The sequence below is a fragment of the Rhamphochromis longiceps genome, linkage group LG8 (genome assembly GCF_057381845.1).
Source record: "Rhamphochromis longiceps isolate RC_006_pf linkage group LG8, R_longiceps_female_GT1.1, whole genome shotgun sequence".
Classification (NCBI taxonomy): Eukaryota; Metazoa; Chordata; class Actinopteri; order Cichliformes; family Cichlidae; genus Rhamphochromis; species Rhamphochromis longiceps.
In genome coordinates, this window is record NC_140564.1 from 33,298,085 (window position 1) to 33,322,448 (window position 24,364).

Here is a 24,364-nt window from a genome sequence, read left to right on the forward strand (position 1 = left end):
AGAAAACTTATTAAATCCCACCCCTATACTCACTCATCAACAAAAAAAACAATAAACTTCCCGCAGCTACGCCCATCATTGCATACAGACCCATCAACAGCCCCGGGCAGATACAAGCATCTAAGCGGCAGCTCGCAACCAACAATTAGAGCCTTCATAACTGAATACAGAATATATAAATTATAAATTGCATTACCACAGGTAACAGGCAGTAATAACTACAAGTAACAAACACACATACATATACATACATATATATCTACACACACAAGTACATATATGTACATACATACGCACACTTTATTTATTTTTTTTTATTTTGGAATCCATACCAGCAATGGTAAGAGGACAGACATTACAGAGCACACTAAAACCCATCATTGAGTATACTGTGACCAGACCAACTGTTTGTAGAGAAATTTAAATCTATGAATATTTTTGCATTGTTTCAATTGTAAACTCAGACTGTTCCAGATTTTCACACCACATACAGACACACAAAAGCCTTTACGGGTTGTTCGAGTTCTGGGTAATTTGAATTCTCCAAAGCCTCTCACATTATAAACCTTTTCTCGAATTTCAAATCTAGTTTGTAAATTTGCCGGTAAAAGTTTAGTAAAAGCTTTATACAAAATTATGGATGTATTGTAATTAACCAGATCCTGGAATTTAAGTAACTTTGCCTGAAGAAAGAATTTGTGAGTATGATCTAGATAACCAGCCTTGTGAATAATACGCAGTGCTCGTTTCTGTACTGTGACTCATGGATTAGTTGTATTTTTATATGTATTTCCCCACACTTCCACACAATATGTAAGATATGGAAGAACCAGGGTACAGTACAGAGTACGAAGTGCATCTTTATCAAGGAATTGTTTCACTTTGTTCAAAACTGCGAGGCTTCTAGAAATTTTGTCATGAGATCACAGTTAATCTTTCACTGCATGCAAATGGTTTATTGCCTTGTTCCTCATATGTCTCTTTAGGCTTCCCTCGCGGGTAAATTTTTGTCCACAAATGTCACAGCCAAATGGTTTCTCTCCCGTATGAACCCTCTTGTGCCTTTCAAGATTACCCTCTCGGTTAAATTTCTGTCCACACAAATCACAAGCAAATGGTTTCTCTTCAGTGTGGACGCTCCTGTGCCTGTTCCGAGCCCCTACCTGTGAAAACCTCTTACCACAAACACCGCAGGCGAATGGTCTCTCCCCCGTGTGGACCTTCTTGTGTATCTTAAGATTTCTGTTGCAGTTAAACCTCCTACCACAAATGTCACAACCGAACGGTCTTTCGTCTGAGTGGCCTCTCATGTGTATCTTAAGATTTCTTTCACAGTTATATCTTCGACCACAAACGTCACAACCAAACAGTTTCTGATCTGTGTGGATTCTCCTGTGAGTCTTCATGTGGATCCTCCATTTAAATCCTTTCCCACACACATCACAACTAAAAGGTCTTTCTTCAGTGTGAACCATGATGTGTTTCTTAAAATGTGACTTCTGCTTAAATTTTCTACCACAAACACCACATCCAAATGGTTTTTCTCCTGTGTGAACTCTTTTGTGTATTTTCAGATTTCCCTCGCCATTAAATCTTTTACCACAAATGCCACAGCCAAACGGTTTCTCTCCTGTGTGGATTCTCATGTGCCTTTTAAGATTATACTGATCTCTAAACCTTTGTTCACAAAGACTGCAGCCAAATGGTTTCTCTCCTGTGTGGACTTTGATCTGTAAATCTGCAGTTTGCTTCACTGGAAAACATTTCTTATTGGTGAAGCTGCCCAAAGAGGCTTTTCCTGAATGGCGTGTCACGTGTCTCTGAAGAGACCACTTGTACTGAAACCGTTTACCACACTCAGAGCAGATGAAGGCTTTGGCCCTGCCCTTCTTACAGTCACTGTCACTTTCTTCAGTTTCAGATCCAGAATCCGACAAAGGCTCCTGCCAATCATCTGTGTCATCATCCTCATCATCAGCACCAATACTGACTTCAGTTTCACCAGAGGTAAAAGTCTTTGCATCGGTGTTTTGCTGTAACAGGTTATTTGACTCCGGGTTCCCAGCTGGCTCTGCTCCTGCACTGTCCTCTCTGTCAGTTTCTGTTTTGATTTTTGTTGAGCAGCTGATTTGACGCCTCTCTGCCTCTGCGTTGTCTTCGGTTTGGCTATGAAGAAGCTGTGTGCACGGAGGTTTCTCTTCTTCATCTTCACTCTTCACAACAACATGAGAGAATGGAAGTGTGGCGTTATCAGCCTCCTGTAGACCGTTAAGCTGCTCTCCATCCTGACTGGTCAAGAGTTCCTCCTGTTCCTCCTTAATGTGGAGCAGGACTGAGTCCTTCTGGTCCTGCTCGACCTGCTCGTCCTCTGAAGGGAAAACTAAAACAACAAAAACATGCATACATTTAATATTTAAAACATTAGCAGAGATTCTCTGGAGTTTAATAATATTTTAAGGAGCAAACATTTCATGGACAAGCATTTGTCTGCCTTTACGCTATTTAGACAATAATGACTATGAACTCTGACACGTCTTTCTCTATTAATGTCTGAGGTGTATCTAAGGTGTCTCTGTGGCTGGAGGACTGCATTTACTCGCCACAGTCTAGAATGTAAAAAGACTGCTTCTTTGTCAGTATACCAGACCACATCTACTATCACGACTGGAAAAACTGGGGTAAAGATAATGCAGTTACAGATTAATTTAATTACAATTTCATGCAGTTTTGTAACATTTTACTGTTTTACCAAAAATGTACATTTTTTCTATGCTTATAGTCTAAAATGAAGGCAAACAAATGTGTGCGTCTTTTACCCAGACTTTTCCTGGTGTGTATCTGCGCTGATTCTTCTGATTTGACCAGTGTGGGAGACACAAAAATGTCATCTCTGGGCTCATCAGGGCGAAGATTTTCTATTTCAGACACTCCGCTTTGTACTTTTGAATACAGCTGCCTGAAACATGAATATCAATCATTAATATTAGTATTTCTTACAATTGGCAAACCTTAGGCATGAATGTAACTAACTCATCACTGGTGCAAAATATATATGCAGTATACAAGTGTGTACCACAACTCTGTACAATGGGGTCACATGTCCAATTGACTGGATTTATTTGTGAGAGACTAAATATGTCTGAGCTTAAGATCCACAGTTAGGTCCATAAGTACTTCTGCACACCAAGAGAGCGGATTTTAAGTCAAACAGTGAAAAAGAGTTTCTCTTTCACTTGACCTAAGACTGACTAGATTCGAGCCTCTGCATCAAAGTCAAAGTCAAAGCCAAATGTATTTATATACAGTAGCACATTTAAAACAACAACTGTTGACTAAGGTGCCGTACATTTAAGATAATCAAAAGAAATAAAAACAAGAAAAAGGAGGATAAAATGAGAACGTTTGAGTAAATAAGACAAATAAAAGTAGTACAAACTCATTCTGATGTAAAAGCCAAGGAATAAAAGTGGGTTTTCAGACGGGTTTTGAAAGTGTCTGAGGTTGGGGAGGTCCTGATGTGAAGGGGGCAGTCACAGCAAAGGCCCGGTCTCCTCTGTGCTTTAAACTGGACCTCGGGACAGCTAGGAACATTTGATCCGCAGAGATCAGAAAGGTATGAGGGTGCTAACCTGTGCAACGCCTTAAAAAACAAATAATAAAATCTTAAAATCCAATCGAAATCTAACTGGCAACCAGTGTAAGGATGCTAGTATGGGAGATATGTGGCCTCGCTTGTGTGTGCCAGTTATTAACTGTGCTGCAGTGTTTTGGACCAGCTGCAGACGGCTAACTGATTAAAGACTACTACAAAAGTCGAGGCGAGATGAAATGAAGGCATCGACATCTCTCTCAAAGTCTCTGAAACAGAGGAATGGCGTCACTTTTGCAAGTAGCTGGAGATGAAAGAAACTCGTCTTGATTACAGCATTAATCTGTTTATCAAACGTTAGATTACAGACAAAAATCACTCCTCTTTTTTAAATAAATTTCTAAAGGGCCAGTGTAGTAGTGGTCACAGGGACCAAACACAATCACCTCTGTTTTCTGTTCATTCAAGTTAAGAAAGTTTAAAGCCTTAACGTCCTCCAAACAATCTAGTGAAACCTTCAGAGGACTCACAAATTCATGTTTTAGTGGCTGGTAAACCTGTGAGTCGTCTGCATAACAATGGAAAGAGATGTCATGTTTTTTTTTTTTAAATGAACCCATAGGGAGCATGTAAATTGAAAGAAGGACTGGGCCAAGAATGGACCCCTGGGGGACCCACAAGAAAGTGAGGTTTTTGAGGACGATGTATCTCCAATCTACCCTGAGACCATTAACTGTGCGTCTTCCCCGGTCATTCTCCCAACTTTCCCATTTTCTCTCTCCACTGTCCGACTGCAATCAAGGCTGAAAAGCCCCCAATATATATATTTTAAAAAGTGCCACTGTCTAAAACCTAACTGTATATTACACTTAGAGCACATTATAAATAAAACGTGATGGTTTTACACTCAAACTCTGAACCTGCTGAAGGGAAAGTTACACGTTCAGACCAGGTTGCCGTGGTGATCCAGCCACATAAAGAGACAGCAACCTTTGTGGATCCTCTGACTTTAAGCTTGACATACTTTGCTAACCCATTTATCTCTCTTCCTCTGGTAGAGACAGGGTTGCCTCTCAGAATATGTGACAAAGAGCAGACTTCGGAGTTCATTATATTTGATTTCTTCTTCTTAATTTGTCTGCTCCCTTTAGGGTTCACCACAGTGCATCATCTGCCTCCATCCCATCCTGTGCCAGCATCCTTTTTCTGTTTCACTAACCCACTACATGTTGCTCCTTCACTGCATCCACAAATCTTCTCTGAGGTCTTCCTCTTTTCCTTCTTGTCTGGCAGCTCCATCTTTTACATCCTTTGTGCAAAATATCCACTCTCCCTCCTCTTCACCTCTCCAAACCATCTCAGCCTCGCCTCTCTAACTCTGCACTGTCACTCTGATGGACTCAACATCAGCTCGGCCTCGCAGGCCCACAAAACCTTTATACAGGAAGTTGATTTTGGTTCTGTGAATAAAAAGTCCTAATCTCTGATCCTTTGAGTCTTACCCAGTAGATATTGCAGAGTTCAGCTGATGTGGGTGAGAGGACTCGTCCAGTATTAACTACCTCAAAATCGTCCAGGTGTCTTCCCTGCTAACCCTGAAATGAAGCGACCTGAGTAGCCCTGCAGGTCAAATCCTATCAGCCCCACCTGTTAATGGTAACTCCCCTATTGATCGTTTCACTTCTAACTCCTGTGATGATTTTAGTGGCCTGGACAGAAGGCTCCAATAAAATGATGCACACTTCAATCTCTTTCTACCCGGCTTGAAGGACACACCGTCTCCAAACCATCAGATCTCACTGCCATCTGTCACAAATCACCCCGACACTCGTCTCCACCCAATCCACCCTGCCTGCCCTGTCTTCTTCACCTCTCTTGCACCGTCTGTTCCTTTGAATGGTTGACCTCAGTCATTTGTTTAATTCATCCTGTTCCCAGCTTTCTTGTTTACATTGTTTAAAAACTTGTAAAGACAACTAAATGAACATGATTGCTATTAATCTTAGTTTGAGAAACTCAGCCCTGCATCATTTGTAGGTACACAAAAAACCAAAACATGTTAATGACCCAGAGATTTGTGCGTGAGACATTCATATGCACAGTTTATGAATGAAGCACATCGCCCACGGTTGTGCTTTCACACACGTGTGACATGACAGGAGCTATTTCAGAGCGATGACTCACCTTTCTGTCCCTCTAGAATCCTCACATTGAGAGACTGATGGAGGTTTTCCATTCATGGAACTTGATGTTGTGACTCTGCTCTCGTAACTGCAAAAACAAAAGCAAATTAAGAGTTTCAAGAGCTACACGACTCATCTGCATAACACGGAAATACCAGCTGTGACCTAACCCAGCCATAATAGGGTGAAAATCGGGATACGTGCTAGAGAGACTGCCAGGTTGCAAGGCTACATTCACACCTGAGCATAATTTAAAATCAGAGGTTAACCTAACATGCATGTCTGTGGACTGTGGGGAGAAGCAAAGGAAGAGAATAGAGAGAAAGGCTCCGGCTGGCCGGTGAATTCAAACCCAGCATCGTGCCAACGCTGAGCCCCTCACCCACAGCACATAGTCTGATCACTGCAGGCCACAATGACCCTCAGGCCATCGGCAAATGAAAAGAGTGCTCCTGATAACAAGCACGACCCTGCAAACAGCAGTTTGTTTATCTGACCCTTTTCTATTTCAAGAAGTTCGGTCAGAGTTGGAGGTCATTCTCCGTGTAGCAGCAGCAGACAGCTGGTACTATTAAAAAAATGAAACACCTTGCTTCTATATTAATAAATAAGGAAACACTGAGTCTGTGTTGTAGAATAAAGGTGCTCACACCAAATATTCACTTGTAAACTGTTTCTGCCTCATATCCTGCATTTCTATATATGCTTGCACATGTTTCAATAAATCACTGCACATATGTCTCATTTTCTAACAAAATGTAACTGTTAGTACTTTTCTTTTGTTTGTTTTACATATAATTTAATATCTTTTTATCTATTTACTTTTAATTATAATTCTGAACAGTAGGATCCACAGTGTAGAGCAGCTCAGCAGTATTGTGGCGAACACATGCAAATCTCCAGGTTCGAGACTGGGAGGAGAGAGCAATCCTTGGCGAGGGTTGAGTCGTGGAGGCCATCTGCTGTAAATCAAACATGCGGATCCATCTGCTCGAGCAGCCGTCTGAGAAAAAGGGAGCAGGCAAGCAAAGCATACTCGTAGATGTGGTTGTTGTTCAGGTAATAAAGTAGAAATGACACATAGATTTGTGTGAAATTTTCATACATACTACCGAGATTTAGGCCCAGCGTTACATGTGAACATACGGGCAGATGCTTCGCTCTCCTGCAGTCTGTGCTGCAGGATGCAGGTCAGCTTGACTGATGGGCTGAGTGAGTGACTGTGACTGTGTGTGTGTGTGTGTGTGTGTGTGTGTGTGTGTGTGTGTGTGTGTGTGTGTGTGTGTGTGTGTGTGTGTGTGTGTGTGCGTGCCTCTGCAGGCTCCTTTCTATCCATCTCTAACCAGCAAGCAAACCAGTCACATTCATGTGTGTTTGGGACATAAATATCAGTCCAATCATGTAGCAGCACAGGTGTTAAAGGACTAGCTGACACTTTTGCTTCATCATTTCCGTGCAGTATTTAAGCATTTAAATAATTTGAATAAACTGATGATTAAATCAATCCCAACCAATGCGCGCAGATATTAATTTTACATTATTCGGTTAATTTGATCCTGTTGTTGATCTTATTTTGATGCCTACACCCTATTTTTAATCACACAGGTAGTTTAAATTACCAGTCCAGCAGAAAGGCGGCCAGTTCAGCGTCAGTCTGGAAGCATCTGTCCCTCTTCAGTGCAGCCCACCTGGAGTAAGCAAGCCCGAGATCTACCCTGGTGCTTCCCTGAGGCGTCCTTTCCAGGATTAGTTTTGCGTCTTTGTATTTTCGCTGCTCTGACGGTGAGGTCTGCAGCTCCATCTCTTTTCTTCCTCTTAAAAATGATTCTTCATCCTCAGTTTGTTTTCCAGGCTTCGGCTTTCCAAACAAAGCGATTATCCAGCTCCAGCGGCGGTTCTACAGGGACAACACAACCCCTCCATCAGGAGGGTCCACACGAACACAGAGCCGACCTTTCTTTGATGATCAACCCGATCTGTATTTTGTTCCCCCTAGCAACACCGGAGAACCAGCAGAAGGTTCCTACCTAGTGTCTGCTGGCGAAACGGTTTCCTCAGTGGGATGCATGAGGATGCACATCAAAAAGACGATGGTGAGAGGAATGTTTTCATGGGTCAAGTACAGTTCAGGGGGCCCGGTGGCGCCAGTGTCCGGCAGCCTCGCCTCGTCAGTGCGCCCCAGGGTGGCTGTGGCTACAATGTAGCTGCCATCACCAGTGTGTGAATGGGTGAATGACTGAATGTAGTGTTAAGAGCTTTGGGGTCCTTAGCGACTAAGTAAAGCGCTATACAAAAGCAGGCCATTTACCATTTACTGTACAACACATTTGTAGAATAATATTTTATGTATTTGTATGTAGTGGATACAGAATACATTATGTCGTTTCAATATATCGAGTAGTATGACATGGAACTACTTAAGCACACACACAGCACATGTGTTCTAATTGTGGTTTAACATTGTGCGTGATTAAAGGTTATTCGCACTTACAGTTTTTTAAAAGTTTTTTTAATGTAAAAAACAACAACAAGACATTACACAGGGACAAAGCATTTTAACGTCCATATTAAGAACAATAAAAACGCAAATACAGTTATTAACATACAATAAACACATATGGTTATATAACACATGTGGTTATTTGTCTTTTATATACAGTATAACGCACTGTGTGAAATGTGCACAGCGCACAAAAAAATACAAGAACACATTTAAGATGCATAATGTAAAAAAAACAATTATTGTTTTACTTTTGCTGCATCCTTAGCTGTTTAATAAAACGGTTTATCTTAAATCGTAATTTATTTTCACAGTCATTACTTTTAAAAATTTATTTTCTTTATTAAAGAATAAAAACACCCCAAAAGAAGCCGTTTTCTTTCTTCAAAATACAAATTTGAGCATTAAAAAAAAAAAAAAACAATCCGGTGGATACTATTTTTAATCTTAAATATTCAAATCTTCCTCTGAAGATGTGTCCTGTAACAGGTCTGTGCATGTAACTATACTGAGCATCCATTTAATAAAATTAGATATAATGAAACACTGTTTATAAAGTATGCAGTTCCTCTTCTACCCACTTTTTTTATTTAAACTTGTTTCCAAATGTTGGAATACAACATGTAAATAAAATTAGAATGAGGCCATTTGCAAAGAGTTTAAAGCCTCAAAACTTGAACTAGTTCAAAAACAAAACACATTAAATGTTGATATCAGTAACATTGCTTTTTGAAAATGTTTACATTGTTTCAAAACAGCTGGGGGGAAAGGAGGCATTACCTCTTCTATTGAAAGGTATCCTGTGGAGTTTTTATCAGCTCCATACAGCAGCTCCTAACAAACAAACAAAGCCATTAAAGAAGAAGACTGGTGACTACAAAACACAGGTCAAGTATTTAATGTTGTTTTATGAAAGAAAATGCATTCAACAACATGACATACACATTTTGAATTTTTGCTTCATAAAGAATTTTAGTTGCTCAACAGTTAAGAATTTAAATGGGTCTAGTTTACATTTCATCATCACAAAAAGAAGACAGACGTAAATGTTTCAAGAAACAAAGAAATGAAACAGATCTATCTAAATGAACATTGCAAGGGACAGCAAACTGAGAAATAAACACAAAAAGCAAATACAAGAGAAATATCAACTGGTCACATTTTACGTGTTAATTCATGCCTACTTTTATTTTAGCACTCTTTGTTTTAAAGGCAAATTAAGTTGTTTGTTTTAGTCTTTTATTTATTTTTTGTTGGGAGCTCTGGTCCTCCACAGTCATAATCATACTCTTTGACATTACACATACATGACTGATTACCCAGTTGCTAACAAATACATTCAGTCAGCTGGAGGAATTACACTGCTTTTGCCATTTAAATTACAATGCTCATGAAAAATCTTGAAAATGAAAAAAAAAAAACATGTCATCAAAATTTTATAAACTAAATTTTAACAACATTGAAATACACCACTGAATTAATCTGATATCGAGTTCTGCTCACTAAACTATGTCGTTCAGAGTTTAAAACTGTTCCCAGGTGAACCTGATGCCCAAAATAAGCACTGGTTCAGCAGATACATCCAACATACTGGTACTGGTAAAGCTTTACCTAAGGTGCTGCTGATTTATATCCATAATGAAACAAGTATTGCATTTTTATTAAACTTTATTAAATATCCCACTCACTGTGTTCGGTTTAGCCCAAAACAGCTGCTGCCTTCTGCAGAAATCAAACCTGAGGGTTTTCTGCCAGAAAGGCTTTCTAATATGTCGAGTTTGTGTTTTAATATTCCTTCTTAAATTGTGTCTTCGGTGGTTGACAATGCAGGTAAGCACGAGTGCTGCCGATAAATTAATGCTTCAGTCACACAGGTGTAGAGACCTGTGGGCAGCCCCAAATACTCATGACCTCCAGCAACCACTAAATCAAGTGAAGTTCATATTTTCATTTGCTAGGTGGTTGGCGACTGGTTGTGCAACTGAATCGACTCAGATTGGTTGCTGGTTGTGGACCTCCCCTACCAATTGGCAGGTAACTACTCTTCAGTGATCAGCACCTGGTGGGTGGGAGATCAACCCAGACTGGGTATATGTAGCAGGATCCTCAGAGCAACTCCAGTCCTACTCACCTTGCCGGACAATTCAGATCTCATTATGTCTTTTTACTCTCCATCCTTAATGTAGTAATGGCTGTCCTCAGGCATTGGTAACATGCTGAATTCAGTAGTTCAATAAGAAAACTTGATGGCAGAATTGGAGAGGGTTGTCTTTGTTTAATCCCTGAGAATTAAGTCTGCCATGTATCACATGCTTCTGCAGATCGTCTGCCTGACAAAGACATCTTCTAACTGCAGCTGTCCTTTTAACCTGGCATCAAAATGGCACCGACCTCCCAGTACCTGGTGACTACCAGCAGCTAACGCACTCTAGTCTTCTGTCTGTGGTTAGTATAGCGCCATTTCTGGTGTTGTTCTGTGGTGCCACTGTAGACACCCTGAAGATGGTGTCACGTCTATGCCAGGCACCCTTGACAGTTGACAGGAGGTGAGTAAGAAGTTTGGCACTTGATGGAGTGCGGAGTACTGACAGTCAATGCTTGACAGTTCACCAGAGAATCCTTAGCTACCAACTTTCGTCAAGCATAAATATAGTGGAAAACAAAAAAGAGATACTTGGCCACAGCTTCTGTTGTCTCTCCACAGAACTTCAACAAATGCCAAATGCCATCAGTTTGATTGTGTCCGCATGTGTCTAAATGTTGTGTTCAGTCCTGGATCATGAGGAAAATGCCAAACACATTATCCCCAAAGCCTGGAGAGACGAGGCAGTCATGCAAGATATTCGTAGCAGGAAGTCATGATGACAAAAGGCAGCGAGTCTACCTGAAGCATGACTATAACACTGCTGGAGCTCTAACCTGGTAGGCTAACTTGTGGCTGTGGAGAGATTTGAATGAATAAGGCAATTATTTTTAGCTTTTTTGGTATCCCTATATCCCAGTGTAATAAATACAAAATACAAGATAGTTCACTCACATGAAAAGAAATTGAAATTTTAATTTCAAATTTAGAATATAAGAATTTAAAGGTCACAATGGTCCATGTATAAAGTACAATATAATGAGAAACATCTGCTTTTTCTATTTTTCAAGTTTACACATAACACCGACAAGAAACTGAGACTCTCCGCCTCAAAGTAAAATTTGCGCCAATTAAAATGTCTTGCAGCTGTAAGGCACAAGTTTTACTACTGTGATACAAGGAATCAAGAAGTAAGTACCAGTGAAACATGATTGTTTATTAACATAAACACTCAACTATGATCAGTAAATAAATTGTGAAATAGTTCACAAATTCAATAAAAAAATTAATTTGCTGGGACAGAGGCTACTGGGGCGGTGCTGGCCGGGACTGGAAATAGGAACTACTGAGCAGAGTGCTGCTCGGGCCTGGAATCGACTCCATGGAGCCCGGAGGGAGGAGGACTGGAACTGCGGACTGCTGCCGCTGCTGACGGGCAGTACGGAAACGAATAAGCATCCCCATAGTCTCCTGCTGAAACATTGACCACTGTTCCTCTGTGAGCATGCCCACCTCGGTGCTCAGGTATTGACAGTACATGACTCGGTTGTTGCTCAACCCCCCAACGGCCGCCTGCAGGGACTCCATAGCTACCTGCAGGGACCTCATAGCCGTCTGCAGTGAGGACATGCTGTTTGGGATTTGAAGAACTGCCTTGTTGACGCAGCGGCTGGCGAGCTTGGCCTTCTTGCCCTTTAACTTTGGGGTTTGACTGGAGGGAACAGGAGACGGAGACCCAGGACGACTTGATGACCTCGCAGGCTCTTCGTCTCCTTCTTCTTCTTCCTCTTCCTCCTCCTCCTCTTCCACTCCGGTATTGGTGGACTGTGCCCCTTGAAGCTTTTTAAACACAAGCAAACAAACATTAACATAAATATCAAATGCATACAAGGCAAGTGCAGACATTTTATAGCACATTTACTTTTGCTTAACTACTTCCCCTGAAACGCCATTAAACAGAGCAGCTACAAGGGAGAAAAAAACAAACAAACAAAAGGGCATATTACTCTACCTTTCCCAGGCTGCTCCTGCGGATGGTCATGTGCTTGTCCAAGAATTTGAACATATCTGAAGTCCACCGCTGCCTGGCTGTCAGTGGTCGTGTTGCTTGCTCATTCTTCTTCTTCCTTAGTTTACCATAGACGGTCCGCATGTTGCGGAACCACCCCCAGAGGAAGTTCCCTGAGCACAGTCGAAAAAAAAACACAAACATAAATGTCCCGTTTAAAAAAAGATAAAAAACGTTAGAGTGTTTTAAGATACTGAGCATCAACAGAAATTACAGAGACATAGCTCACCGGTAACTCCTAGCTCCTCGGCCTTCTGATCCAGCAGCTGCTCTCGCCTGCGCTTGTCCTTGAAGTCGCGTGCTGTCTGGTCGTAGAAGAACGGGTGAGCTGCAAACCACTCTACGAGGTGGTCTTCCTGTTCGGGCGAGAGAGTCGCCTCTGGCTCCATCCGGATCCTCTTCTTGACCCCGGGCCAATGCGACACCATTGGCTTTTCATCCTCTATCTCCAACTCTGGCTCCCCGGTCACAACTCTGTGGCCAACACGTCCGTGCAGGCTGGCTGACGAGCCCGGCTCCAGCATTGTGTGTGGCATGTTGGCAATGAGTGACAGCGAGGGGTCACTGTTTTCGTCCGAGTCCTTCTGGTATTGAGAGGTTGCAAGAGTGATGTCCGAACTGGAACTGGCAGGCAGGCACTTCTGCCATCTCCCTCTTCCTTTCATGGATCTACGTGCAGTCCTCCTTTCCATTGGCGGGATGCTGAATCTTGACACGTTTTTTTGCATCATGTTTGGTGACTGGCTGTAGACTTGTTGGCGCTGTCGGCACACCTGCATTTACAGTTAGAGGTCAAGTGATTAAAAGCTCTCAAGGTCACCAACCAGTCCCGCTGACCGCTCGGCAAGTAGTTATTGAGTGTCTGCAGAGTGTCTGTGTCCATGCAAACTATGGGTAACAATCTGCTAGCAACCAAAGCAATCGCTATGAGGTTTTTGGTGCAACACAATACACCTCTTTGCCATTAATTTTAGCTCGTGACAGCCAGCAACCACTTGCCAAGCAGTCGGGGATTACACATTTTACCCTAGCGACCAGTGGTTGGCAGGATGATAGTCAACTGGTCTCTAGGCCTGTGTAACAGGGGCATAAGGCAACAAAAAAAACTATATACAGTTTCACATTGTTGGTCATATAATTAATAAAATTATATTCCAAGTTTAAGTACATTAAACCTTATTTAAAACTATATATAGCAGAGTATCCAAGGCCAAAAACTGTTTGTGTGCAAAATAAAATTATATTCCCAAGAAAGTTTGCTTCAACTCAAATCATGTCAAACAAATTCTTTTAAAAGGTAAACACAGAAATAGATACATTTCACAGTGGGATTAAGGCTCACTCTAATTTGTAAAAGTCTTGTCTTTGACCCACAGGGCTTGCAAAATCGCTAGCCCGACGTCCCGGAGCTAGCGATATCTCCGGTCGGGCCACCAAAATCTTTCTCAGCCCCAACCGTTGGGCTATATGATAACCCAACGGGCGGGGCTGAGACAGATTTTGGTGGCCCGACCGGAGATATCGCTAGCTCCGGGACGTCGGGCTAGCGATTTTGCAAGCCCTGGACCCATTTAGTCACCAAAGCCTATAGTGGCTTTCTTGATCATTATGACTTCCAGGAAGCTAACAGAAAGTCCTAAAGGTGATCTTCTCCAACTATCTCTCCTGATATAAATTAACTGAGGTCTAATTTACCAATGATAGATTGTATATTACCCCAAGTACAACTAGTATCACTGTTTTATATTTATGTAGCAATTAATTGTACAAAATAATGGAAATGTGAACAACTGGGGATACATTATTAACATGTCCCCATGTGTCTCAGACTTCCCTGTCACGTAAAAATTTCTGCACTACCAAACTGTTTCTCTTTTACATTAACTTTCACGTCTTTTCAGTTTTTCAGATCATGTAAAGTTCTTCCCACACACTTCACAGCCAAATGGTTTCTCTCCCACATGAAGTTGCATGTGTCTCTTCAGATTGCTTCCTCGGTTGAATCCTTCGCCACAAACACCACAGCCATATGGTTTCTCTCCAGTATGGACTATCTTGTGAATCTTCAAACTTTCGTGATTAGTAAATATCTTACCAAAGACATCACATCTAAACAGTTTTTCTCCTGTGTGAATTTTTATGTGTTTATTGAAAGTAGAAGAATGTCTATATTTCTTTGTACAAATCTTACAACAGAAAAGTTTCTCTCGTGTGTGGATTCTTATTTGAGACTTAAGATGAGTGTTTTGGTTAAATCTTTTGCCACAAACCTCGCAGCTATATGGCTCATAACCCAATGGCCTCTCTGCTGTGTGGACTTTTCTGTGAGCCTTGAAATGCATCTTCTGCTTGAATCTTTTACAACAAACACCACAACTAAATTGTTTCTCTACTGTATGGACACTCTGGTGTCTTTTCAAATCTCGTGAATATGAAAATCTTTTGCTACAAATATCACAACCAAATGGTTTCTCTCCTGTGTGAACTCTCATGTCTCTGTCAAGACTATACCGCTGTCTTAAAGTTGTTTCACAAACATTACAGCCAAATGGTTTCTCTTCGGTGTGGTCTGTCCTCTGAGACTCTACATTTTTCCTCACTGTATGAGATTTCTTAATTTCCAAGCTGGAGCTGGAGGATAATTATTTTGAATGACATGTCATGTGTTTTTGAAGAGACTGCCTTTGGAGAAACTCTTTATCACACTCTGAGCAGCTAAAGGATTTGTTTAAAATGTTAAATGCCCCCTGACTCTTTATGCCTGACTCAAGTTCCCTGCTCACCTTCCAAACATCATCACTGTGTCTGGTTTTAGGTCCAGAATCTGATACAGGCTCCTTCCAGTCATCATCATCATTACTCACTTCAGTCTCAGAAGAGTCTGAAGCCTTTACATCAGTTTTTGGTTGTAAATAAATATGTGTATCAAGGTTCCCTTCTGATTCTGGTCCTCCACAGTCCTCTTCATCAGGCTCTGTTTTTACCTGTTTAGCTGGGCTGCTGGTCAGAGGCTCCATCTCACTGTTGTCTTCAGTTTGGCTTTGATGAAGCTGCAAAGACTGAGACTTCTCTTTATCATCATCTTCACTCTTTACAGTAACAATAGTGAATGGGAAAGTGGTGACATCAGTCACCTTCAATCCATTATGCTGCTCTCCCTCCTGATTGGTCCAGAGTTCTTCCTGTTCCTCCTTTATCTGCAGAGACTCTCGGTCCTGCTGGTCCAGACCGAGGCTCCATTCAGGGTGATCCTCTTTCATCTCCAGCAGCTGCTGAACTTCTGCAGAAAACAGCAAAACACATGGAGTTAAATTATTATAAAGGCAATTGTAGCACTGGAGTATTCTAGGAATCTGATAGAAATTAGAAGAAAGAATGAAACTATACTGAGATGAGTGAAAATCTTTAGCAAGCTTGTGTTTCTAGTCGACTTTTAGCCTGCAATAAAAGAAATGCTTTATCATTGTACTTCCAGTGAGTGTTTTAAAAGAAATGCTGTCAGGATGAAGGAGTTTGTGAAAGTGAAACAAGTTGGGGTTTTTTTCACTTTGCTTCACCAGAGTTTATAAGAGAATTCCTGCTTCAAAGCCATCATATAAATAATAATTTAAAGGTACAGGCCATGGAATTAGATATATATGTTATACTCATAAATATATATATGTTGTATTGAATAATGTGTAATTATGTCTTCCAGCAAAGAATGAATCAATTACAAAACCATTACAAAATTACTTGTTTTAAAGCTCAGTTTTTAAAACCTCACGGTGTAACTACAGCCCAGCAGCTCACAGTTTGCCAGGCATCAAATATTTGATCAGGTTAGAAAAAAATAATTCTGAGGCCAACAAAGATTTGAATGGGTACATGAAGCTGAGGATCGGGATTTTTTAAATTATGAGTAATATAAACCATGCAGCAGTATATTAATGACTAATTCTGAATGGATTATCTCCTGAGTGACGTTTGGTCCAATTAGAGCATCTTTCTCCTGCCATGTGATTGCATTTGTCCCTAAAAATCGTGAACCTTCATCTTAATTTTTATCGATGGGATAAAGATTTGGCGTTCATCCTCCAGCTTCACTGTGTTTGTATTATGCTAACCATAGCTCTGTAGCTAGCCACCACAACATTATATACCAGCTAGCCCAACTTCAGCAACCCTACAAACGTCACTGGTGTTTCGTTTTCTGTCTTCATTTATGTTGGATAGCAGAGCTGTATGTTTTTAATTTTTCAGAACTTCAAACTTCATAAATCCTGTTTCTCGTGGATGCCTGGATTTGAAACTTTATTGCAGAGCAGCCACACGGATCATTTTATTAAAGATGAAAGAATTTAGACAGTTTTTATCTCTCAGTGTTTGTTTGGGACCTGAAGAGGAGTTTGGACCCGGAAATCATCATCATCATCAATTATTTATTTATATAGCACTTTAAAAACACACCTGGTAGACCAAAGTGCTGTACAATACTAATATGCACATAGTAATAAAACCAGACATAGCAATAAAGTTAAAAAACAATAAAATAAAAATAAATAAAAATTAAAATGAAAAAATTAAAATAATAAATAATAAAAATAAAATAAAATAAAAATGACTAATGACCTCAGACTTAATAGGCGGATAGCTAGGATTATACACTTAACTGGGAGGGGTAAGATGACAGAACACAGCTGACTGCAATCTACTCCGTCCCAGGAAATATATTTAACATACTGATATAAATACATAAAGAATGTTAACATACAGTGGGGCAAAAAAGTATTTAGTCAGCCACCGATTGTGCAAGTTCCCCCACTTAAAATGATGACAGAGGTCAGTAATTTGCACCAGAGGTACACTTCAACTGTGAGAGACAGAATGTGAAAAAAAAAAATCCATGAATCCACATGGTAGGATTTGTAAAGAATTTATTCGTAAATCAGGGTGGAAAATAAGTATTTGGTCACCTCAAACAAGGAAAATCTCTGGCTCTCACAGACCTGTAACGTCTTCTGTAAGAAGCTTTTCTGTCCCCCACTCGTTACCTGTATGAATGGCACCTGTTTGAACTCATCATCTGTATAAAAGACACCTGTCCACAGCCTCAAACAGTCAGACTCCAAACTCCGCCATGGCCAAGACCAAAGAGCTTTCGAAGGACACCAGGAAAAGTATTGTAGACCTGCACCAGACTGGGAAGAGTGAATCTACAATAGGCAAGCAGCTTGGTGTGAAAAAATCAACTGTGGGAGCAATCATCAGAAAATGGAAGACATACAAGACCACTGATAATCTCCCACGATCTGGGGCTCCACGCAAGATCTCATCCCGTGGGGTCAAAATGATCATGAGAACGGTGAGCAAAGATCCCAGAACCACACGGGGGGACCTGGTGAATGACCTGCAGAGAGCTGGGACCAAAGTAACAAAGGTCACCATCAGTAACACACTACAACGGCAGGGAATCAAATCCCGCAGTGCCAGACGTGTTCCGCTGCTGAAGCCAGTGCATGTCCAGGCCCGTCTGAAGTTTGCCAGAGAGCACATGGATGATACAGCAGAGGATTGGGAGAATGTCATGTGGTCAGATGAAACCAAAGTAGAACTTTTTGGTATAAACTCAACTCGTCGTGTTTGGAGGAAGACGAATACTGAGTTGCATCCCAAGAACACCATACCTACTGTGAAGCATGGGGGTGGAAACATCATGCTATGGGGCTGTTTTTCTGCCAAGGGGACAGGACGACTGATCCGTGTTAAGGACAGAATGAATGGGGCCATGTATCGTGAGATTTTGAGCCAAAACCTCCTTCCATCAGTGAGAACTTTGAAGATGAAACGAGGCTGGGTCTTCCAACATGACAATGATCCAAAACACACCGCCCGGGCAACAAAGGAGTGGCTCCGTAAGAAGCATTTGAAAGTCCTGGAGTGGCCTAGCCAGTCTCCAGACCTCAACCCCATAGAAAATCTGTGGCGGGAGTTGAAAGTCCGTGTTGCTCGGCGACAGCCCCAAAACATCACTGCTCTCGAGAAGATCTGCATGGAGGAATGGGCCAAAATACCAGCTACTGTGTGTGCAAACCTGGTAAAGACCTATAGTAAACGTTTGACCTCTGTTATTGCCAACAAAAGTTATGTTACAAAGTATTGAGTTGTATTTTTGTTATTGACCAAATACTTATTTTCCACCCTGATTTACGAATAAATTCTTTACAAATCCTACCATGTGGATTCATGGATTTATTTTTTTTTTCACATTCTGTCTCTCACAGTTGAAGTGTACCTCTGGTGCAAATTACTGACCTCTGTCATCATTTTAGGTGGGGGAACTTGCACAATCGGTGGCTGACTAAATACTTTTTTGCCCCACTGTATTCATCACCTGAGCTAACTGCTCAGTTTAGTTTAGTTTTTTCCCCCCAGTTTTGCATTATATGTGCGTTTAAAAAAACAGATTCAAATGGTCACTAAATCCAATTCAGTCCAATTCATTTTTATTTGCCTCATACATAATCACATAAAGAGGCTCAAAGAGCTTCACAGGCATAAAAACAAACAAACATAAGAAATGAGGTCACTTACATATTAAAAAAGAAGTTTAAACAAACAAGCAAAACCATCAAGAACACACAGATGTCACACGTTAGGAAAAATAAACTGCATATAAATTATAACTCAGTCCAATTCAAGAGAAACATGTCCATTTTTTCTTTGTATGACATTGTCATGGTTACATATCCATTAGCGCTATTTGGCATGGACCTGACTTGTAAACTGAAAACTGCAAAAACAAACAAAACAACAACAACTTTTATTTGTGTATTTGCTAATGGTTTTTTCATAACCTTCCCTGTCTTTCTCATTATGTTTGGTGCACTCCTATGATATGCTGCTACCCTCACCTATGGCAACGAGCTGTGGGCAGTGACAGAAGTGAAATATTGACACTGCAGATAAAAGTAGAAGAAGAAACAGGACTCATCTGAAGGATGTCTCTGCTCTCTGTGTAAGTGTGCAATCCTGACATGCACCTCCTGGGGAATGTAACTACATGTCAGGTCAAAGTTGCCAACTAATGTGGTTGTTCTGTTCAGCACTGTTGATTAGTGAGAGAATAACAATCGCTGTCTTGATACAAGGAATAATAATTACAGCATCAATATAACGACTCACAAATACCAGCAGATTCCTGGAAGGAGAATGCTGAAACTACAAAGAATGGGGGAAAACTAGAGGGAAAAACATGTTTTTCTGACAAAGGTGAGGACCCAGTATTTTATTTATTTCTGTTGGCTGGCACTACATATGAAACACCGGGACAAACTGCAACTAACCCATAATGCACCAGCACAAGTGTAAATGCCAGCAAAAATGTCAGCCACTTATGTAGGTTACGTCACCAGCTCCCCACAGAAATCCAAATCAGCCCTTAGAGACCGCGTGGGCTTCTGTGCTTAGACTGCTGCACCTTAAAAGTGGAGCTAATTTGATGCCCTGCTCCACAGACACACAAAGGCACACAGTAAGAAGTGGTGTGTAAATGTGTGAATGTGGCTTGTAAAGCAAGTAAAAAGTAATTTGAGTGTTCAGTCAGAAGAAAACACTGCTATGGTTACAGTTCTGGTCAGAAGTTTCCATCCACTCATCAAGGGCATGAACACCATGGTGATTCTGGCCTTTTAATGAGTGATGCTGTAATGTATGTCTTAAGTTGTCAGGATCAAAGCCTGTTCAGATTCAGAGTCATCTTTATTTGGCCGAGTTTGTGCATACAGATGAGGAATCTGACTCTGGTTCCCTTTGCTCTCTGTATACAAAAAGAAACCATTTTAAATAAGCAACATATTCACAAGGAGAACATAAATATGAGGATACAAGTAACAGAAAGTCTTAAAAAACTATACAAACTATAACAAACGTCTGTATACTGGTGAGTGCAACCTTGATGAACCTTAGATATTAATTTTAAAAGTGCAAATTGTGTAGTACAATGTGCACATGGCCTGAACAGTGGGTTATTTCAGTGTCCATCCAGCCTGGAGGAAGAAGCCATTGCTGTGATGACTGCTTTTGTAAACAGTGCTCTGTAGAAGCTGACCTAAGGCTGCAGCTTAAACCAGGATGTTTAAGGATCTGCAGAGATCCATCCATTCGCTTCCGCTTATCCTTTTCAGCTTCGCGGGGGGCGCTGGAGCCTATCCCAGCTGTCATAGGGCGAGAGGCGGGGTACACCCTGGACAGGTCGCCAGTCTGTCACAGGGCCAACACACAGGGACAGACAACCATTCGCACTCACATTCACTCGCACAAGTACAAATTATTCAGACGTGTCACCACTTTGGTCTTGAGGAACTGTCAGACTCAGAAAGGAGGACTATGGTTAGGATGTTCAGGAACAGCCCAGGAAACATCGAGGCTCATACCTGCCATGAACTGGAAACTACTGTAACACCAGCACAACTGTCCACAGTGAAGCCAGGGTTACAGGGTACCGACCAACAAAGAAGCCTCTGCTCCAAAATCAAAACCTTCAAGCTCAACTGAAATGTGCAGCTGCCCACGTGGACGGGCCAAATGCCTTCTCGAGAAAACTTTTGTGGTCAGACGACACAAAGATTGAGCTGTTTGGTCACAAATACAAGAGTCGAGCTGAAGAATTCAAACCTAAGAAGACTGACTGTCAAACATGCTGTGGCCCATTTCCTGCCAGTGGTACTGGTATATAACACAACGTGAATGGAATAATTAAGAAGGAAAACTACCTCCAAATCCCTCAACTTCACATCAGATCAACAGCTTGATGGTTCAAGCTTGGACATGGTTGGATGTTTCCGCAGGAGAACGATCCCAAACACATCACTGGTTTTGAAATGGATAAAGCAGGCTAGCATTAAACATCTGGATTTACGTGGCTCCGACCTCAACCCTATTTGAGGACTATACTTAAGAGCTGATCTGTGCCAAGGAACGAACCAATTTAAAAACAAAAGTTATGCCAGGAAGAGTGGTCAAATATTCAGTCAGAATTATGCCAGAAGCTTGTTGATGGATACAAAAACAACAAAAAGCTGAAGTGCAGTTTGTTAAGGGACATTTAACCAACCAAAAGTTTAGATTTTATGTTTATATTTGAATCTGTATGTATATTTTTGACCCTGTGTGGATGAAGAGGGGAAAAAAAACACGCATTAAAAATACAATCATTCCACGCTGCAAAAAGATCAGATAAACTCCATATAGAGCTGGGCGATAGAACGATAACGATATGTATCGCGATATAACTTTTACTCGATAGAGAAATTAAGCTATCGCGATAGACCTCGCCGCTCTTGTCCTCTTTTTTTTTTTTTTTTTTTAAAGGTCAGCCAATCCAAATTAAGTAGCGCAGAGCCGAACCAATCACAGCCGCAGCGTCACGTCGCGTGACTTGTTACGTACAGCACAAGTGCCAAGCCGCACGTGTGTTTGTTTGGGAAGCAGCCAGCGGGTAATGGAGGAAATGAGTGTGCCGACTAGAAAAATCAACCGAGCGTGACCGAAGAGAAAACAGATGATGGTTCCAACGCCGGAGAGATTGTCGAACGGAAGAGCCATAGAAGTTCCGTAGTGTGAAGGTATTTCGGCTATTTCAAGTCTGACAAAAAACAGAGTAGCGTGCACTGTAAATTGTGCCGAAAGCAAGTCTGGAAATACAATAAACTGGTGCATGCGTCACACTGCGCGCCACGTTATTGTTTCGGTGAAATGAATTTCTACAATACTGTTACTGTTAATTCTACTCTCTGCAGTGTTTAAATGCTTACATATACACACAGTTACTGTCCCTCCACACATACGACTCGGTTCTGCTTCTATGCCCCAGCTTTGTTTACTTTTTCCCACCGAGGCTTCTAGACTTCTGATTGGCCAACATTTCTGCACGGTTAGGAATCTAGCGCCACCTGCTGCTTTGGCATGTTCATAGCAGCGTTTTCCTTCATTTCTGCCTTTATGTGTGGACGGGATTATTTTTTAAAACGAAAACGGAAAATCTCCGTTTTCAAAAATACCCGTGTACGTGTGGACGTAGCCTCAGTCTCTGACTGGAAGCGCTAATTCGTCATTCGGCTTTTGTCATCAGACTAAAGTAACTGTTAAACTGTTTGAAAAGCTCAGCTATACAACAAGGAGAGATTGAGAATTTCCTTTTAGTTCTCAGTTTATTTGATATTGACAAAAGTTAGTCAGTTTTGTCTGTTCTTCTGTAAAACAAACTAAGATTTATTTTTAGAATTAATATTTTGTTTCTAAGTGGAATTGACAATTTAGTCTGTTTCGTTTGTTCTATTTTGAAACTTAAACGCTTTAGCGGCTGCCTTTTGTGTAGTTTGCAATATTTGCCTTTATTTATCTGAAAAAGTCTCATGTTCCTTAAGTACATCTACCCTGTTGAACTTATTATGGGAAATAAATATTTAAATAAAAACAAGCTGCTGATTATTTCACATTTTACTTGTGAGCAACGGCACATTTAAATCTTACAAATATAGTTATTTGGCTTATATCGTGATAGATATCATCGCCTGAAATGAAAAAAACATATCGTGATATGAAAAAATCTCATATCGCCCAGCTCTAACTCCATATGACAGTGACATTCGTGACCATGATGAGTGGATGTAAACCTGTGACCACAGCTGTAGATGCAGAATCAGCCCTCCACCCTGAAGCAGATCGGAAACTGGGAAAGATTGGATCGCTGCACTCCTCCTCGTAACCAACCTTAACTCACACCGGTGTTACTTGTGTCCTACGAGCTGTTCCAGGATAATGTGAACTGATTTAATGAAGTGAAAAGAAAAAAACCACACACGGCCATCCCTGTCTGGTGTGTTAGCAGCTAGCCCGTTTCCTCCACATTAAATCTGTCGTTATTCTCACCGGAGGTTTGGCTGCCCTCGTCTTTCTGCTGCTGATGGACTCCGAGCGGGTTAATCTGCTGCATCTCTTCGAAGGACAGACTCTCGGCGCTGTGCTGCTGCAGATAATCCGCTCCATTCATGGTGTCCGCAGATATTTTCTGCTTCACAATAAACTGCAGGCTCCTTCGGAGTCAGCACAAAAGATCACAGTCGCACACTTACACGTCACTGCTGCTCGGGTCCCGCGTCTACAGATGACATCATGCGTTATAACTGGAGACGTGTAAACATGAATCCGATACATTCTTCTCTTGGCAATGTTTGCTTTTCCTCTCATAAGTCTATAAATACCAAACTAAGATCTCTCTTTCAGGATGCAAAAAAATGGAAAAAAGTTTGGACTTTACCACAAAGGTTTTTCTTGACAAACAAAATTAAAGAGATTTCCTTTAAGTTGATTCATAAGTTTTACCCTACCAAACAATATTTGTCCAAATTTATGGCTGAAATAAATGTAAACTGTACCTTCTGTCAAGAGCAACCTGAAACAGTTTCTCATCTGTTTTGGTCGTGTAAATTTACGTGTAAATTCTGGAAGGATTTCCACAAGTTTATTACTGACTCTGTTCTCCCTAATCTTCAACTGTACTATAAGGATGTTATCTTTGGCTATTATAATTTTAAAGACAAGGACAATGATGCCTTCTTCTTTATAAATTAGGTTTTATTTTTGGCAAAATTTCATATACACAAAAGCAAAGTCCTCGGCAGAAAGCCTGAACTTCTTGTATTAAAAATGGAACTTGCACAATATATAAGGACAATCTCCTCATCAAAAAACACTAAGGCTCTCAAGACTGTTAACATCTATAACCAATTGAAACTGCTAACTTGATTTTGGCTCTTGCAAACTTTTGTTTATTTATGTTCCCCTTAATTTATTTTATTTTTTGTACTCACTTTTGTCTCACTGTCCTTGTCACTCTTTCTGTTCCTCATTGTACTACCACAATGTCATCTTTTATGTGATCCCTGTTTTACTTGACTGT

General features: G+C 41.0%; 2 protein-coding genes across 4 annotated transcripts; both read right to left on the reverse strand.

Annotated features, from left to right (window-relative positions):
- Positions 1–541: 541 nt before the first annotated feature.
- Positions 542–7,735, reverse strand: LOC146664339 (uncharacterized). Its single transcript, XM_085417144.1, has 4 exons — positions 7,392–7,735; positions 5,774–5,860; positions 2,817–2,956; positions 542–2,380 (listed from the first exon to the last, which is right to left on the reverse strand). Exons 1-4 carry the CDS (start codon positions 7,571–7,573, stop codon positions 930–932), a joined length of 1,860 nt encoding a protein of 619 aa, XP_085273270.1. The 5' UTR covers positions 7,574–7,735; the 3' UTR covers positions 542–929.
- Positions 7,736–11,305: 3,570 nt separating this feature from the next.
- Positions 11,306–23,526, reverse strand: LOC146664340 (uncharacterized). Of its 3 annotated transcripts, XM_085417158.1 has the most exons (6): positions 23,335–23,526; positions 15,558–15,703; positions 15,408–15,482; positions 12,653–13,196; positions 12,367–12,536; positions 11,306–12,194 (listed from the first exon to the last, which is right to left on the reverse strand). In XM_085417158.1, the coding sequence occupies exons 1-6, from the start codon at positions 23,453–23,455 to the stop codon at positions 11,661–11,663; spliced, it is 1,590 nt and encodes a 529-aa protein (XP_085273284.1). In that variant the 5' UTR covers positions 23,456–23,526; the 3' UTR covers positions 11,306–11,660. The 3 variants fall into 3 exon arrangements, with proteins under 3 accessions (XP_085273284.1, XP_085273285.1, XP_085273283.1); XM_085417159.1 differs by lacking the exon at positions 15,408–15,482; XM_085417157.1 differs by having other exon boundaries at positions 15,408–15,703.
- Positions 23,527–24,364: the final 838 nt, after the last annotated feature.